Source organism: Fukomys damarensis, unplaced genomic scaffold (assembly GCF_012274545.1).
Source record: "Fukomys damarensis isolate Sample0158 unplaced genomic scaffold, DMR_v1.0_HiC HiC_scaffold_16, whole genome shotgun sequence".
Taxonomy (NCBI): Eukaryota; Metazoa; Chordata; class Mammalia; order Rodentia; family Bathyergidae; genus Fukomys; species Fukomys damarensis.
The window spans coordinates 54,640,498-54,658,356 of record NW_022900928.1 but is presented as its reverse complement, the minus strand read 5'-3'; the positions used below and the strand labels follow the sequence as shown (position 1 = coordinate 54,658,356).

At 34.6% G+C, this 17,859-nt stretch overlaps 1 protein-coding gene across 7 annotated transcripts in view; it reads right to left on the bottom strand.

Annotated features, from left to right (window-relative positions):
- The window catches only part of Gria4 (glutamate ionotropic receptor AMPA type subunit 4), a 340,666-nt gene that overhangs the window by 95,698 nt on the left and 227,109 nt on the right, over nucleotides 1-17,859 (bottom strand). For all 7 annotated transcript variants that reach the window (XM_010642079.3, XM_010642075.3, XM_010642076.1 and 4 more), the window contains one exon: nucleotides 15,194-15,378. In XM_010642079.3, coding sequence (XP_010640381.1) covers nucleotides 15,194-15,378 — 185 coding nt within the window. The remainder of the gene's footprint in view (nucleotides 1-15,193; nucleotides 15,379-17,859) is intronic.

Genomic DNA, 17,859 nt, shown 5'->3' with positions numbered 1-17,859 from the left:
TATATATATGAACAAGGTAAATACCAGACATAAATACTGAAATAGTTTTCATTAATATGTTTTGGCAAAATCGATATTTGTGACTATAACTTGTAAAACTTCTGTAATTAATTAAAGTTGTGGATGAATCCACAGCACATTTCCAACTTGGCCTCACCTTTCATTTCGGTTCAGTTCAACAAAAGTGAATGGGCTTCCTCCCATGTGTGAGTTTAGGGACAGGGGATTGGAGGACTATAAAGGTAATTCATTGCTGCTATGACCACAGTGCTTAGTATCTCATAAGGGAGTAAGACTGAAACAGAAACAACTGAAATACAAGGCAGAATAAGAAGAGTGTTATGGAATTCAAGGAGAAAATGATATCAGTTGCTGGGAAGACAAGGTACATTTTGAAAGAATAAACACCAAATATTAACCAGATGAAAACCTAAAAAAAAAATCAGGATATGAATGTCTTAAAGAGTAATATATTCAGGTCAATTTAAAGTTTGTAAACAAATGAGAATTTGACCTGCAATTCATGGTCAGATTCTATGTTAATCCTTTATGTTTTACAGAGCACTCAAAAGTCTTTCTATAAGGAATGCCGTGTATTGCTTGAAACTATTATTATGAGTCTGTGATTGGTGTTATCAATGTCTTATAACTAAAATCACAGAGTGACACATAGGTATGAATGATTTTGGTCTCTCTTTTCATATGATCTTACAACTGAGCTAGAATTCCTCTCTCAGATATTATCATGTTCCAGACAATTAGGTATCCCAGAGAAAAGAATATAATGCATTTTATACTGTTAGGGCCGCAGAGCTGATCAATGATAGAAACTGTGATGACAGCAGTCAGTCTCACTTAATCTTCTGCTTCTATAGGAATTCTAAATTTTAAAACATCTCCTACATACTGATTTTCAACATGCTTCAAAGTGTTTTACTTCAGGACAAAAATATTTTCTTTCTAGTGCCATCAAAGAAATGTATAAGGGAATGGGGCTTTTGTTAACAAGCTGTTGTCTTCAGCCACACCATGTAAGACAATAGCCAGATATTAGTGTCAGTGGTAGAACTTACGGAAAGATAGAAAAAATAAAACGCCTCCGATCCTGAACAAAGCATGAGAAGAGGTTTAAAGGAAAACAGAAATCTGAGCTCTTACAAGATATTGAAAAGAGACAAATGTCTGTGTGTATGCATGTGCCTGTGTACATGTGTATGGATTTTAATTTTTCTATACTTGGATGTGTTAAAGATTACAAAAGTTTTTATTTGGGGGTAATTCTCTTTTGGGGGATGAAAAGGGAAAGAGAGTTGTGTAGAAGAGACAGTTACCTGCTAAAGTAATGACATTTCTTTCATGAGACATTCATAGCAAGTCTGACTGACTTCCAGTAAAAGATGTTGGGATACATTCTTCTTTCAATAGGGAATCTTCTACAGTCATGAAGTCCTATGTCTCTATGGTCAGTTTGTAGGAGCCTCTAGTGATATGTCACCTCATTTCAAAATGTACTCATCTGCCAAAAAGAGCACTTGAATTTCCTTGGCTGAGGTTTTTCTCTGGTCTCTAGATCTTTATTTGTCCTTGAAGTGGGATGAGGTCAGAAGTACTGGAGGATTAGCTCCCTAACCCCATAGCAGCCTTCATCCAATGACTAATAGGAGTGGGTGTGTAAATACTCAACTCCCTTGCCCCACAAGTGAGACAATTTCACATGTGTGTTCTGCACTTGCTTCCTCCAGTAGTTAGCTTGCACTCTTTGCAAATGAGCTCACAGCCCATAACCCTATACTAATACCCTTGACGAAAGCACCTTTTACCCACTCTAGGGAAAAACTCTTCACTTTGAATCAGTTCTTTACCTTAAAAACAGTTTGCATTCAAATCCTTGTCTTAAAGTTGGCTTCTGGGGAAAATAAAACCAAGTAAAAAAGTCACTGATGTGGAATTAATAATGTGGAAAAACATTTACTAACATTTGTGGGCTAATGGTCACAAGCTTTTTTCTTTTCTTTTCTTTTTTTTTTTAATCTCTGATTCTCTAGTCTTTGTGTTCAAAGAGTTTTGGAAAATTCCAGTGGATGTTTAAATTTAAAAATTTGCAACAGGAAAGGACACGTTGCCACCAATACCTCTAAAAATACTCCCCTTCACTTCAACACACTCATTCATCCCTCTTTCTTGTTACTTTTGTGAGAAGTTCTGGAAGTCCTCTTTTTACGAATGTCTTCACAAAGGTGTGGTCAAATGTTTGGTTGAATGCTGCTGCTGAGTTCCACCTCATGAGAAGGCAGGATCTTAAAACATTGCAGTGCATCCTCACCCACCTTATTCACCAGACCTGCCACTGTGTGACTGAATTCTGGCTCATGCCCAAAGTCTACTTGAGAATGAGAAGGTGCAAGTTTTGAATTGCACCATGACATTGAAGGTGCCATGAGACACTCATGAGAGAGGACTTCCTAAGAAACTGCTTCAGAAAGAGGTAAGAACAAAGGAAGTGTGTTTGATGCAAAGGGTAGAATTTGGAGAGAGATTAATTGCAATATGTCTTTTACAACAATAATTTATCTTAATTTAAACACACATTGTATGTTTCAATCACAGTATACAAACAAAGTCTCAAGTTGCACAAAATGTCCAACTTCTATTTGGGTGTCTATAATTGATGAAAAGATTTGCTTTCTTACATGGGTAAATAGCAATGATTTATTGTCCTTAATACATTCTTTATATCTTAATACAAGATTTTTCTTTTTGTATTATCTTGAATATCTATGGACACTTTTTAATGGCACTTGTTACTGTTTTTCTTTGACTTTATTTGAAATTTTAAAAAACCTCTTTAGCTGCATCCTTTCACAGAACATAATTCAGATCATTCTATGTCCACTTCCCTCCTAGTTTTATTGATTAGTAAATTGAAGGCTCTCCAAGGAATGTGGCTTGAATTTGGTTCTAGGAACTTAAAAAAGCAAGTGTTGAAATTCAGGCATTTAAGTTTTGTTTCCTGAGACAGCCCTCTGCTAATGGCCATAGAAGAGCACATTCTGGATGGAGTATTTCGTTCTCACTCCTGGTCATGGTGGTATTAAAATTCTACATTCACAAAGCTTGAATTATATGATTATCATGATATTAACTATGAATATTTCTTATCAGAGCTCCATTTTGATTTAATAGCATTTTAATTTCATGACTTAAAATGTTTGCAAAGAGGCATAAAAGATTCTAAGACATTTAAAATTATGATTTTGAAGCATATATTATAGCTCGATAGAACCAGTTAGAAGCATGCTCTTTTAAAATTAAAGAGACATTTCATAAGAATGAATATGAAAATTCTAATGAGATAAGGTGGAGAGGGTTATTCCTTTGCTTTTATAAACAAACACTTAAAAATAGTCATTAAGTCATTAAGCAATGAAGCTGAGACTCCAGCTCAGGTTTTTTGTTTTTTGTTTTGGTACTAGGGATCAAATTTGGGACATTGCACTTGCAAGGCAGGTGGCAGAACCACGGAGTTAAATCCCAGGCCCCCAGTACTTTGACTACAATTTCTGTATTTTTTCCATTACCTCCTGCTCCTTTCTTTAGGCCATACTTATTCAGAAAAGTGATTGGTTTCTGGCCAATATTAATATACCTTTCATAAAAGAAAATGAATAAAACCGGTACTTGTGAGAATGACATTTTTATCACATTAAATATTTGATGAATGCCAAGCTTATTTAAGAGAAAAACCAACTTTCTCATAATGAAGCAAAGACACAATTCCTTTCCCTGCAAATAATGTCTGATCATATCACTTATTTGGATAGCAGTATATATGCATGGTGTTCCTCATTCCATTTTGTATAAATGCAATTTATACATTCCATTTTGTATAAATTGGCCCTCTCAGATGGAGAAATATCAGGTAAACTTTAATGCATCCAAATCTAGGTATGCAGTTTCATGACCTACCCATAATAAAGCTAATTATCAGAAAAAACTTGTGTTTAATTTTGCATAATTTGCACTTTATTAAAAGTATATTTGAAATAACAGTTTAAGTTATATTCTAAATTTAGTGCATACATAACCCAGCCTAGTAGGTCATGCTATGCATTTATTACAAGCTCAAAATATTCAATGAAGGGGTAAAGAAAATATATTTTATGGATTACTTTTGAAAAATGGCAATTCCACAAATAGAAATCCATAAAGCTAACTTTTGTTAATCAGGCAATAATCAGAATGTCTCATGTCTTGAAATCCTCATTAAACATATCAACAATGAGTAAATGTCTACTCGAGTTATAAAGAAAACTAAAAGGGACTGGTACTGATGAGAATGCAAGTTATCTTTAAATTCACACTCTGTCACATATGTTCATATATACTTATGTGATGAACTTTAACATGCAATATGCTCAACAAGAAACCCAGTTGTTTACACATGAATAACAGGGGCACTATATGAACATGCCCATGGGGTGGTCACAGGATGGACAACTTCTAAGACCCAGTCCATCTGGGAGTCTCTGACGCTGTGCCTGGTGCAGAGGACTGTGCTGAATCATTGGCTCTGGAAGTTTCCCGTTAATTTGTCAGCTTCCTATCATGTGCTCTTGCTTTGAGATTTGTTTTTCTTAAGTCATATTTGAGTTATTATCCTCTGAACTTGTTTAGTTTTTTAAAAAAATTCAAGATGAGCCTTATTTTTGAATGAATACTAGGCAAATAAAATATAAAGAGATGGATGCAGGAAAAACGTGCTGCATGGCCAATTTTATTTGGAGCACTATATTAAACAAGATTTAGGAGGATTCTTTGCAGTAGGAACTTTGATAGACTAATATGCTAATGTAAACTGAAATCTCAAGAGCTAGAGTATATGGTTTTGCTGAACAGTTTTCAATGGTTAAGGGCTTCCTTCCTTCAGTATTGCTGTCCATTTATCTTGCTTAACTTTTACCTACATTTCAGATCTTATGTTGTTTTAGCTTTAGCATAATATTGCTATAGCAGCCTTTTCTTTTTTCCCTTTGGTGTTGGTTATCAGAATCCACAATAATAACTAACTCAGATGGGACATATTTAATAGAAGTCCTGTCCATAATTTTGGAGCTATTACCTTCATCACTATTTAATAGACTCAAGTAATAATGAGTTAAATGTTCATATGTCTGTGTGTAATTATATTTGAGAGATGAAAATGGGATTAAATATGCAAGACATATGACCCCATAGTTGTTCATTTTTCTTTTATTTCAATTTCTTCGCATTTGAGCTTATTTGAGATTTAACAAACTAAAAGAAGACGATTTATTTGAAGATAGGGAAAGGGGGAAGAGAGTAGGAAGAATTCAGAAGTGAAATATATGAGTTTATTTGAGATTTTTAAATGAACTAATTCAAATAGGCAGTAATCAGAGGAAACAAATGTAAGCAGATATACTATCTTGATAAATGGGTATAAATTCTAAAGAAAGTGCTTTATGTTTCTTCAAATATTACCCCCCCCATGTTATTTTGGAGAACAAACAAAAATTATAATTATATAGAGAAAAGTCAGGCAGAAAGACTCTATGCAATAAATTAAATTGACCTATATAGTGTAGGTATATAATACTTGCATAGTACTTCAGTGAGAAATATTTGACTTACGTTGTATAGGGGCCAAACTTTAAATTGTAAAATAAAAAAATACCTAGTTGTATCAGCTATATTTCTTAAAGCTTAATGAAACATAATAGGAATTAAACATTTCTAAACTGAGTACATATGGTGCTTGGTAAAGGGGATGTTTAATAATAAATTTAATAAATAAGTACTATTTGCATTATGCCTATTTGACAATACACATTGACTTATTTGCTTATTGCAATGTCAAACTCATGACTTGGTCTTAATTTGCCTTGACCATCCTCTCATTTTTGCTGCCCTTGATGTTCAACCACTCACTTGCTTGCCCTGGACATGCAGCTCTTTCCTTTCCCATCTCTGAGTTGTCACACTTGCTATCTGCCTCTACTTTTCTTTCCTTCCTCTTCTCCCTACAGAATTCTACCTCATTGTGCAAGGCTTATATTTCATCTTTTATAAACATTTCCAGATTTCTTGCATTATTTCTGCTGTGGTTTTCCTTTGTATTTTCAGTTCCTTCACTCGATGGTTTGAAACCAATTAAACTTATATGCAAGGCTAGGAAATTGGTAGGTATTGGATAAATGTGTGTCAGATAAATGAACAATAGGTAAGTGTTATATATTTGTATAAGATAGAAAATAGAAGGGGTGGGCAGTGACAACAAAATTTATTTATCTTGTGATGCCAGCAATATATTCCTATTGTTATATTGTATTATATTATAAACATGAATATTTATATATATATTCATACACATATATCTATCTATATCTATCTATATCCATATCTATATCCGTCTATATCTTCTTTCCCCAGTATGGGATCTGTGGCATTAATGGGAAGCCCATAAGACAGCTACTGAGGTGATTTAGGCTTTAGAATATTACAATTGTTTGGCATATGTGGCTGTGCAGAAAAAATTAAAAACTGGAAAATAAATTTCCCAAATCCAATCTTAGTCTTCATTCCTTTTTCTATTTGCCCATGATTACATGAACCTCACTTTTTTTTCCTGTCTTTTCTTTTTTCTTGGTAAAAACAATACTAGTTTGAGTTCTTTGCATAATCTAATCTTAAATTTGACACCAGATCAAACAGTTTACATAGAAGCAGTATGCAATTAAGTGTTTAATTTTAAGGGGAGGATTATGAATGAATATGTATCATTACCTTTCTGATAGTACCAAAGTGATTACAAACATGCATCACTTCATTTTCTGGCAGGTAGCACAAATTATTACAAAATTGTATAACATAAATATTCTATAATTTATAAAATTATAGTTACATTTGTGATGTTTACAAGACTCAGGAAAAATACCCTCAAATAGTGAAAAGAACTGGATGTTTGGATTTTTGTGTCAAAAACAATAATGAAAATTAATCTAATAACTATTGTTTCAGCTAACACAAATTTAGTTGACCTAAGCTAATCCTAGAAATCACAATTCTTCTAAGGCAAAAGTATTTGTATTCTGAAAGTTATAATTTCTTCTTTCCTGAGAAAACATATTCTTTATTTCCTTTACTTTTCCACATGTTACCTTTAAAAAAATCTTATAAGAAAATGCAGTATAACTGTAACCATAATAACAGTTTCTAGGAGACAATTATGCATCCCTCTCTAATCCTCCCGATTCCATTTTCACTAGCCTGACTGAGACCATAAAAAAGTGTTTCTGTTGTCTTTGAAAAAAACAAACCTAATGCATTCTAATGGGATCTTCAGATTCAAATAAATGCAGTCAGAAAGCAATATTAAAGTAAGATCAGTTAAAAACAAGATTAAAGTATGAAAATTCATCTTCTTAGCATAACTACATGTCTTTCCCAACTTGTTTCTTATTTTGTTGCAGATCCTGACTGAGCAAAACTTGATATGCAAAGGGAGCTTTATAATGGAGCAAAAGCTGCAAGCTCTGCCAATACTGCAGTGTGGGAAATCGCCGATATGATTTCTTTGCTATAATCATTTTTCCGGATGTGTAATTTGTTCCTCTTGCATCTCACTCATTATTAAATATATAGAAATGAAACTTGTATTTTTTAGCATATACAACATACTCTGCAATAGGTATTTATGATTTTTCCTGGGTGAGATTCTAGAAAAGAATGCTTTCCAAATAATTGAGTGGTTACTTTCAGGGACTCAAATATTACTACTGGGTCTTGCCTTGAACACAAGAGATACCTATTGCTCGTGTCTTCAAGTGAGGCACGCCCAGATTTTCATTTACTTAACAGTAATGGTTTGAGCCCATACCAAGTCATTTGGGAAATATTGGTAAATGATAGATTCTTCCCTGATAGAGATAAGATTTCAATAAGAAAAATTAACTAAACTCATGCAATTTAAGGCGTCCACATTTTTGCTCCCTTCAATCTTTACAGCTCCGTCTTTGATTAATGTCTCTTCCAATTTCTTTGCCCCAGTTTTATCATCTAGAACTGCTCTCCAGCTTCTGAATATTTTCAGAAATATTTTAAAGTTTTTTTCCCTGTTCTGGACTATTTCTAACTTTTTTTTTTTTTTTCCTGAACCTAGGTAAATACAATGCATTTTACATTTAAATTCGGTTTCCTCTGTAAATCACTCCAGATTGCTTAGACTAGACATAGCCATTCAATCTTTCGGAGTTTTACTGCATTTTATAATATGTCTGCTTCTGAAGTCATCAGATCATTCTGTAATTCCTTATTCATGCTTTGGCATTCCTTGCTTGGGTATAAGCATTCTGTCAGTCATGCTTCCTAATCCTCCCACAAATGATCCCCGTCATCAAAGCCGTCATCCCCATTGCCAGAGCTCTCCTGGAGTGACTCTTCCTCATACCCGCGCCTAGGGTTTCCTTCTCTTTGTGCTTCTCTTCATCCTTTCTGTCTCTTACAATTTTGTTTGAATTTTTTCTTTTCTGACTTTAGTGTGAAAAAATCGACCAGAGAGCAATTAGCCACAATGAAGATAATTCAACCAGTTATGGGATAAAGAGGCAGACTTTTTAAAAGTCCTTTATTTGGTGTCATTTTGGGGAATGGAAGTGGAATAAGCTGACTTTTAGATCGATTTGGTATATGATCCTTAGTGTTTGAGAATTCTAACAATGTGTAAATTCAGACTCTAGGTATACAGAGTCTTTTAGTCAGTGGTGTCATATATTTGACAATTTGTCAAAGATTCTGCCCAAGACCTAAGATACCACACAGATGGTGCTAGACATGACAGACACCCTTAGGCTTAGAATAGTTTAATTGCGACCAAGTTCACAATTCACCTCTCATGTGGAAATTGTCACACTGATGTTTTAGAGGAATGTTCCTCTCTTTCTAATTGATCTAGCCCTGAGGTAGGGTTACTGGTTTCCTTTGGTGATTCAATAAACTTCAGAGAGGTCAATCATGGCTTCTAGGCACTTTTTACTAATTTTCAAACAGTATAGGAAGGGCACTGGTTTTGCCAATTATCTGAGATTCCTGTTATGTCTAGTGGGACACTGACATTCTTTTTCACGTAGTAAAAGTGACAATATTGCTGAAAGGGGTGCCAATTAAATCAGAGGTATGTGATAAAGAAGCAGTTTGAGATATCTGTCAGCCAGTTGAAGAACCATTTCCTCCACCCTTTTGTAGAATATCTGTTTGGTACTGTAAGATCCATCTTTACCATGTTATCCCAATACACATTTGGTTAAACACCTTAAATATAACCATGGTGTGTCCTGGTGGGGGTCAATATAGTCCCAATTTTCTACTTATTGCCTTTGACATCAGCATCTTAAGAACTGGCATTCATAGCAAAATCCCAATAGATAGAGATTCTTATTCATTTTATGTGCAATGTATTTCCAAAGAAAGAACATATTTTAGCAAACAGTTCTGGTTTAAATCTTGACTAAGACTTACTAGTTAGAATAGAAAACATATCTGTTTTGTTTAGCATGCTAGTGTGTGTGTGTGTGTGTGTGCACACGCACACACACGTATGCATGCATATGTATGTATATAGTGGGTGCCCAACAAATGTTCATGGAATTAAATATCTGGAAGAGTTACCTGATTGATGTTTTACTTTATGCCTCTTTTGAAGACATAGCCCCTTGATATGTAAAATTATATATTGTTTCATAATCAAATACAACACCAGAAAGATTTCATTGGAAATAACATCATTGATTTTTAGAGCAAGTAGGATTTTCCAAGATCATCTCAGCTCAACTTTCCTTGTTTATTTATTTATTTTTTTCATTGAGTTTATTGGTACATTTTAGGTATACAGTACAGTTACATTCATCATTGGGATCTTGTACCTTTACATGATGTATCTTGGTTCTTATTTTCTCCCCATCCCCCTGGCCTCTCTATCCTTCCCTATTTACAAAAACTTTGTTTCCAATTTTTCCTTTTTTCATATTTTTCCCTTCTTTCCTTTCCCCAACCCTTCCCATTACCCCTACTCCTTAGCCTTTTCTTCCTATTTCACATTATCAATTACACAATATGAATCTTATTTTGCTATTTATATGTGTGTCCTATTTATTTCACTTAAGTATGACCTCGATATGTATCTGTTTAGCTATAAATGACTAGTTCCTCATTCTTTATGGCTGAGTAGTACTCATTATATAGAAAAACCACATCTTCTTTATCCAGTCTCCAGTTGATGGGCATTTGGGCTGTTTCCAAGTTTTAGATATTACAAACTATGCCGCTATAAACATGGGTTCACATATGTTGTGGTGGTATGATTCTTTTAATTCTTTTGGAAAGATACCCAGCAGAGGGATGGCTGGGTCAAATGGAACCTCTAGTCCCAGCTCTTTGAGGTATCTCCATATTGATTTCCATAGTGGTTGCACCAGTCTGCATTCCCACCAACAATGGAGAAGGGTTCCTTTCTCCCCACAACCCAGCCAGCATTTGTTATTGATTCATTTCTTGATAGCAGCCATTCTTTGTGGGGTGAGGTGGAATCTCAGTTCAATTTTCATTATTTAAAGCTAAGGGAATAATAGGTGAGGCCAGGGATTTAGCTCAGTGGTTCCGCTGCCTGCCTCACAAGCACAAGGACCGGAGTTAGATCCCCGGTACAAAAAAAAAAAAAAAAAAAAAAAAAAGAGAGAGAGAGAGAGAGAGAATAATAGATGTTAGGTGCCTTTCATCTATTTTTTTAATTGATAAATTTGTATCCATCCTTCAGAGAATGAGACTACTTCTTTTTTGAAACCATCATAATTTGTTTCATCTATTCCAGAGGATCAGAGTTGGGGGTTCCCTAGAGGAGGCTTTCACTGACACTAAACCAAAAATCTAACAAAGAACCTTATTGGTGGAATGAAATGTATGAGCAGCCACTTGTCGTAAGTGCTATTTGTCAACTAATTGTGTGTGTGTGTGGTATTGGGGACTGCACCCAGGCCTTCACCCTGAGCTAGATCTCCAGCTCTTTTTAAAAATTTGAGATAGGGTCTTTCTAAGTTATTAAGTTGCTCAGGTTGGGCTCAATTTTGTGATCCTCCTGCCTTCTCTTCCCAGAGTGCAGAAATTATAGTCATGTGCCACCAGACCAACCTCAAATAATTTTTGATGCCAAAAAGATAGTTAAGGTAAAGTTTGTTACTGCTTTTTTACTACAGAGTTAAACAGGTGCATCAAAGTCCAGTATTTCATTGTTCCATTGATAAAGTGTTATGTAGAATACCTAAAGACTCTATAAATATCAAGTTCAGGATTATAAATAATATATATCTATGTGCATGTGTGTGTGTGTAAATAAAATAATGTATGTCTCCTAGTATAAATCATTAACTTTGATATGAAAATAGTTCATTAGATTCCAGCTATATTGAGCTATTCTGAAAAATAACTGATGCATTGTTAGGGGAAGAAAATTCCATGTGATAAGTTTGTGTCTAAAATAGAATTTGTCATATTTTAGTTAAGCTCATAACATTGATTTAAGTAAAACTAGAGGCATTATCAATAATCACAAATTCAATGAACATTAAAAATATTTTTTAGTTTTATTTTATAATTCTTTTCTCCAGATGAATGAATCACAATGTCCATTAAATTTAGAAAGCAAAAAATACAATTTGATTGGAGTTGATACGTTTCTATTGCAGGCATAGTGGATGTTATTTACATAAATCCTTTTATTTTTTATTTTTTGTTATTTAGGGTGAAAAGTCGCACAACTTTAAAGTATATTTTTAAGTATTTGTTCAAAAGACAAAAATTACAACAAATTTAAAGATCCTAGTTTACTTTTATTTAAGATTCTGGAAGTGGACCCCTCAGAACTAACATGCTCTAAGAACTCTGGGGCTGCACCTTGGTCAGGCAGCGTTTATATACAGAAAACGGAAGTGACAGAAGGATGGTTTAATTGGTTACAGCTTGCTGCTCTGCTGACTGCCTGTTACTGAGGGAAGCTCAGCTGCTGTCTGCGAATGACACTCGCCTGTTTGTATTCAGGTTGCAGCCCCATCACCCTGGTGTTTGCATACAGAGGCGTCCTCAGGCTGACGTCTAATTTACCATTCTGATCATGTTTTGAATGAGCACATGGCTAACTGCTTTTCAAAATAGTGATACATGTATAAGAGTTAATTACTTCACGGCATTAAGTCATTCAGGAAATACCTACAAAAGATGAAATGCTTCTCTAACAAGAGTTGTCCATTAATATATGCTCAAAGAACATTGTGTGCGCTGTTTCTACTATGTTTTTGAGAAGTGGTACAAGTTGAAATATTCAGGAAGTAACTATTGACAGCAAGCCACCACAATGCAACATGTGCTTATCCTTCTAGAAGTTTAACAACGCATCCCCTTATCTGCATAGCATTAATTTTTCCATCTCCTGAGAGAGGGCTACTTTTTTGAGGCACTTTCCCTGAGGAAGATTATTTCACTTTTCACTTTTTAATATTTAAATGATTATTATTGGTGGAATATTTAAATATCTTTTGGGGTAAAGTGTGATGTTTTGGCACATATACATAGTGTCAAGATATTTAGGGTTTTCATCATCTCAAACATGGATTATTTCCTTGTGATGAGGACATTCGAAGTCTACTTCTACCCATTTTGAATTATGTGATGCAATATTGTTAACTATAATCAACCTTTGTGCTTAAGCATCAAAAATTGTTCCCCCTGTGGCTGAGGCTTGAACTTATTGACCCATTTTTCCCTGCCTCGCCGTTTCCTTCCCTTCACATCCTCTAATAAGCACTTTTTGAAAGGCAGCTTGGATGATTCACTGAAATTGCTTTCTACTATTAATTTATGAAAGAGGATTTTGAAATACATGGCTATTGTTTAAAAACAGAAGTATGCACAAAGTCTTCACAAAGTCTAGATTAACTGTTGTGTTTGAATGAGTCAAGAGTAGAATTAATAATCTTAGTTTGCTGAAAAGAAAGTTTTGTTATTATCTGTTTATTTCTTCTCTGTAAGGATCTGCTTGGCCTATTTCTTGTACTCTGAGTAACTACTTTTAAGACAATGACACACACACACAAGGTATTAATTGTTGTTATTCTGTTATAGTTTTGTTGACATTTTATTTTTTCATAAAATAAAATATCTTAAAAGAAATATTAAAAACAATTTTTCTTAGAGCTATGGGAACTAAAATACAGGCAATAAAAATCATGTTCAGAATCAAAAAAAGCTTTCGTTGAGGAGGAGGGAAATTTTATAGGACAGTAAAAGTACATTATTTTCTCACAATACAGTCTACCTGAGATGTCTACCTGAGAAGGGGTTACAGGGACAAAGGTCCATTATTATTCTCATTATTTCTCTTCACCTGTGGTAGAAAAGAAACCTTTTAACATTCAGCAAAATGAATGGGAAAGGTAGACTCTGAAGTTTTAAAATTTATTCAAAATGCTGCCCAAAATAAGTTGTCCAGTGCCCTTAGCAGGAGCTCCTTGACAGCTTATTCAGAGTTTTTCCAAAGCCCCCAAGTGTGCCAATTTTCTTCTTAGAAACCAGCTTAGCCACTGAAATGGGTCACTGTGCTTTGGGCACTCAATGGCCTCCTCTAGATGCAGCCTTTTAGGCACAGGTGCTAAGCGGAGGGTCTTTCTGAGCCTTACTCAACCTCTGACAGGAACTTGGCAATCCAGGGAGGGCTTAGAATTGACTGCACTGTGGGATTCATCATGAGTAATTTACAAAGATTTAGTTGTTCAGGTCAAACAACTCAAACTCTCAATACAGGGTTGGGTGTGGGAGGGAGAGGATGGGAGTTGATGCTCAAGTGACTGCATTGCTTCAGAGAGTGGAGAAAGTTTTCCTCTTAGATTCCATAAATACCCATAAAAATGTTCAAATATTTTGAGAGGCTACAACCTTAATATTTTGTTTGGACTCTCTCAGAATTACACCTGAGTGATATATAGGCTTATAACTAACATTTGCAAAAATAACAAGTGTTTTAATTTTTATTTTTTGCTTTTTCTTGTGTAAAAATATAACAGCAGTAAGTTCTTTGATACCTTTTTAGTACCGTCTGACTACACACCTTAGAAATTCAGCACGTTCTATAACTACTAACTTGTACAAATCATAAGATTTAGCTAGGGAAGTTTAAGATGTCTAGTTCACTGCCTTTAGGTATGGGGAGGAATTTCTGAAACATATTTTAGTTTTAGTTTTTATCTATGAGTACTGAAGTAATTCTTATAAATCAACCTTAATCTTACCAAGTTTACTACTATGAATAAAATAATATATAATTACATGTAATAAAATTATATGTAACAAATTAATCCAACATTAGATTACTGTATTGTCTAGCCAAATTTGTAGGTAAGTATGAGCAAACATTCGTAAAACCACTAGATGGCATACATTCACTGCACTTTTGGCCGAAGACAGTTTTAAACCTTTATCATGATTTGCAGGCTCAGGGAGAAGGTAGAAGTTATCCATTGTTGGATGATATTTTCCTGTTATTGGACATAACGACAAAACTTTATCTTTTCCTGCCTGCTGCAAATCAAATCAACACATATTTATTGAAAGCTTCATTAAAGGGATTTTTCCTTTGTAAGTACAGCTGAAAATCAGCTTCATCATGGTGGATAATGTATTTATTTAAAATAGCTAGCAGAAAAATGTGCTGTACACAAAATTCCACATAATTTTCTTTTATTTCATTGTTTTATGAGTTTCTATTTCTACTCCTCATATTGCTAATTTCTAAAAGGCACATACTTTAATATTTTAAATATTCTGATAGCATAGTCCAGATTTAAAAATTAATATTTCTGAAAACAGAAGTCCAGGAGCTTTTGATGATTCACCGAGGGTCCTTTGCTTGTTGTAGTTTAGAGCTGTCTGAGAAATTATTGAGACCTAAGATTCAAAATGGCCTCTGGTGATAAAGCATTATGATTTAGTCCTGGGGATAAATCAGAGCAAACACCCAAACATCACATTCAAAACTAAAAGGTTGAGAAAAGATATTAATGGAGACACAGTAGTGAAAGGTCAGCATTTTTTACATTAAGTATAGATGAATAATGAGATAAAATATAGGACTTACCTGTTCTAATATGTTTTGAAGCCTCTCTATCTCACAATCTATTACAAATTTCTTTTCTTGTCTTCTATCAAGTTCTTCTAAAAGTTGCCTGTAGCTGACATCATTAAAATTTTCCACACATATTGCACTGACATGCCAACCATTTTGTCCTGCTTTTTCCATAATAGCTTGAAGTATCGAGTATCCTATTGGGGGAAAAAAAAGAGTTACCAAAGAGATGCTTTTATTTCCCTTTAACAACTTGTGCAGACTACATTAATATTTTTATCTTCCAAAATTGCTTTGAAATGGAGAAAGCTGAGTGATTATTTCAGAATCATTTGTTCTTTCTTTCTTTACTCAGGGTAACAAAATCTCTGGAGCGACTAAATGAAGCAGCAAACATAACTTATGTAAGCTCTCAATATTTCTGTACTGCAGAATATCCCATTGTTATAGACACATTTTTGATGAGATAGACTAAAAACAAAATCTACCACCACCTGTAGTAAATAACAATTCCTAAGCCCTTTTTGTTATTTTATATCCTGGATAGAATTTGTTTTGAACAACAGGTTTGATCTCCCATTAAACCAGGCAGTAATATATTTGGTTCTATATGGAAAAGAAGAAATGGTACAATGATGCTGATTGAGAACCCACTACTGTCAGAGCCCCACTCTGTGGACAGATCTATATGTTATTTGATAAGCACTTTCTCTCTTTGCAGGAGAATGGTGTGGACCGGGATGAGTTAAATGCCAGCTAGGTGAAACACTGAGATCTCATAATATGGTAGAGGAGATACACATTCAAATAAACAAATGCAACTTAGTTTTTAAAGGTGTAATGACCATTACTTAAGGTAAAGTGTTGATCCAAGGAGAGGCTTAGTTGCATCTGAATGAGAGAAGGAAAAATTGGCAGATGGGAAACTGCTTGATTTGGGCCTTGAAAGCTGAGAATGAATGTGTAAGCTTGCCAGAGGTGGGCATGGTTAATAGGTGAAGACAGATTTCTATGAGAGGAAGGGATAGTCTCTATCCTTTCTTGGTCCAGATCCCTCTGTATGTGGAAGACACGTCATCTGGTCTAAGTACCTGGGTTAAGGAAGGGGGATAAAAGTGTAAACTCAGAATTAAGAATGTATCTTCATACGAACACTGTCCTCATATTGTCCTGCTTTTTCCAGCTCTGAGTCTTGAATTGTAATGTGAGATATGAAAGGAAAAAAGATCATTGTACTCTATACATAGCCCTTTTACAAGGATTGCTTAGGATCAGAGCCTGCAAGCCAGTAATTACTTTTTTCATTTTATAGCTTGGCATAAACAAAATATCTCAGTTCTATTTAAGTCTAATACTTTTTTGAGCTAAATCTATAGTAACTGACTGCATTTTCTCTCTCCCTAAGTTCTGGAGTTGGGATAGAGATCTGGGTGGATTAAAAGCAAAGATTTAAATCAATAGACAGCACTTGCAAGGTAAACATATTTGTTTGATTTTCTGATTGCTATGTGAGTTTCTCAGATTCAGAGACTTTGATTCTGAGGTATGTTATCCACATGTCAGATTCAAACATTATGATGCTCAGGTAATATCTACAGATGGGACTGATTATGAGATCATATTTGAAATATAAATTACCTGATATTCTGCCACATGAAATACCATGGTAGTCAGGATTCATTTTTATCTAAATGAAAAAATTTCCCCAACCCGGGTGTGGTGGCACACTCCTGTAATCCCAGCACTTGGGAGGCTGAGGCAGGAGGATCGCTGTGAGTTCAAGTCCAGCCTGGGCTACACAGTGAGTTCCAGAGCAGTCTGAACTAAATAGTTCAACAAACAAACAAACAAACAAAAATTCACCCAAAAGGAAGATAGAGGGTGTGTTAATGACGATATAATTATTCTTGCATATCTATTTCTCCATTTAGTCTTTCCTTTTGTAACGCATGCCAGTGATTATCTTTTCAAATCTCACCTAAATCCAGGCTCCTCATGCCACCCAAATCTGCCTGAAAATTCTAGACTCTTTTCTGTTTCCTATTCAGAGCATATGTAAAATGCTGGCATGGAACCTTTCATACCTCATTTGTTCTGCTCTTGAGATTTGCGCAGGGATGGTAACTGAGGCCATGTTCCTGTATTCATTTTTTGACACTTAGTGTGTTGTTTGACTTGAAAATAACACTAAAATGCCAATTGATATCTTACTTTTCCTTTTCTCCTTTTACTTACTAACATACCAAACTAATTCTAAGTCATTTGTTTGCTTGATTGTTTTAGAAATGATAAATGTGGACCACACATATATTTTCCTGCTCTCTGGGATCAATTCACAGCTTGGTTCTGATCTCTAGATATTAATATTGGTTTTTGGCATCATGTAGCTGTCAGACCTCATGTTGGTACCTGGCATCCATGTTGTTATTTTCCTGCTGACGTGACTTTCACAGGATGTAGAGGAATATACCTTCTGATTAAATAAGTATGTGTTCCTACTTACATAACAGTATTGAACGATTTATACTAACAACACAAAATTTTAATCAAGGGCAGCATTTCATTATCTGATTGTTCAGATTTACCCATGAAGCTAGAATTGAAAATAAGATAAAACCCTAGAACACAACCTTTGTTAAATGTCAAAGAAAGTTGGCTACCTAAAAAGCCACAGTAAT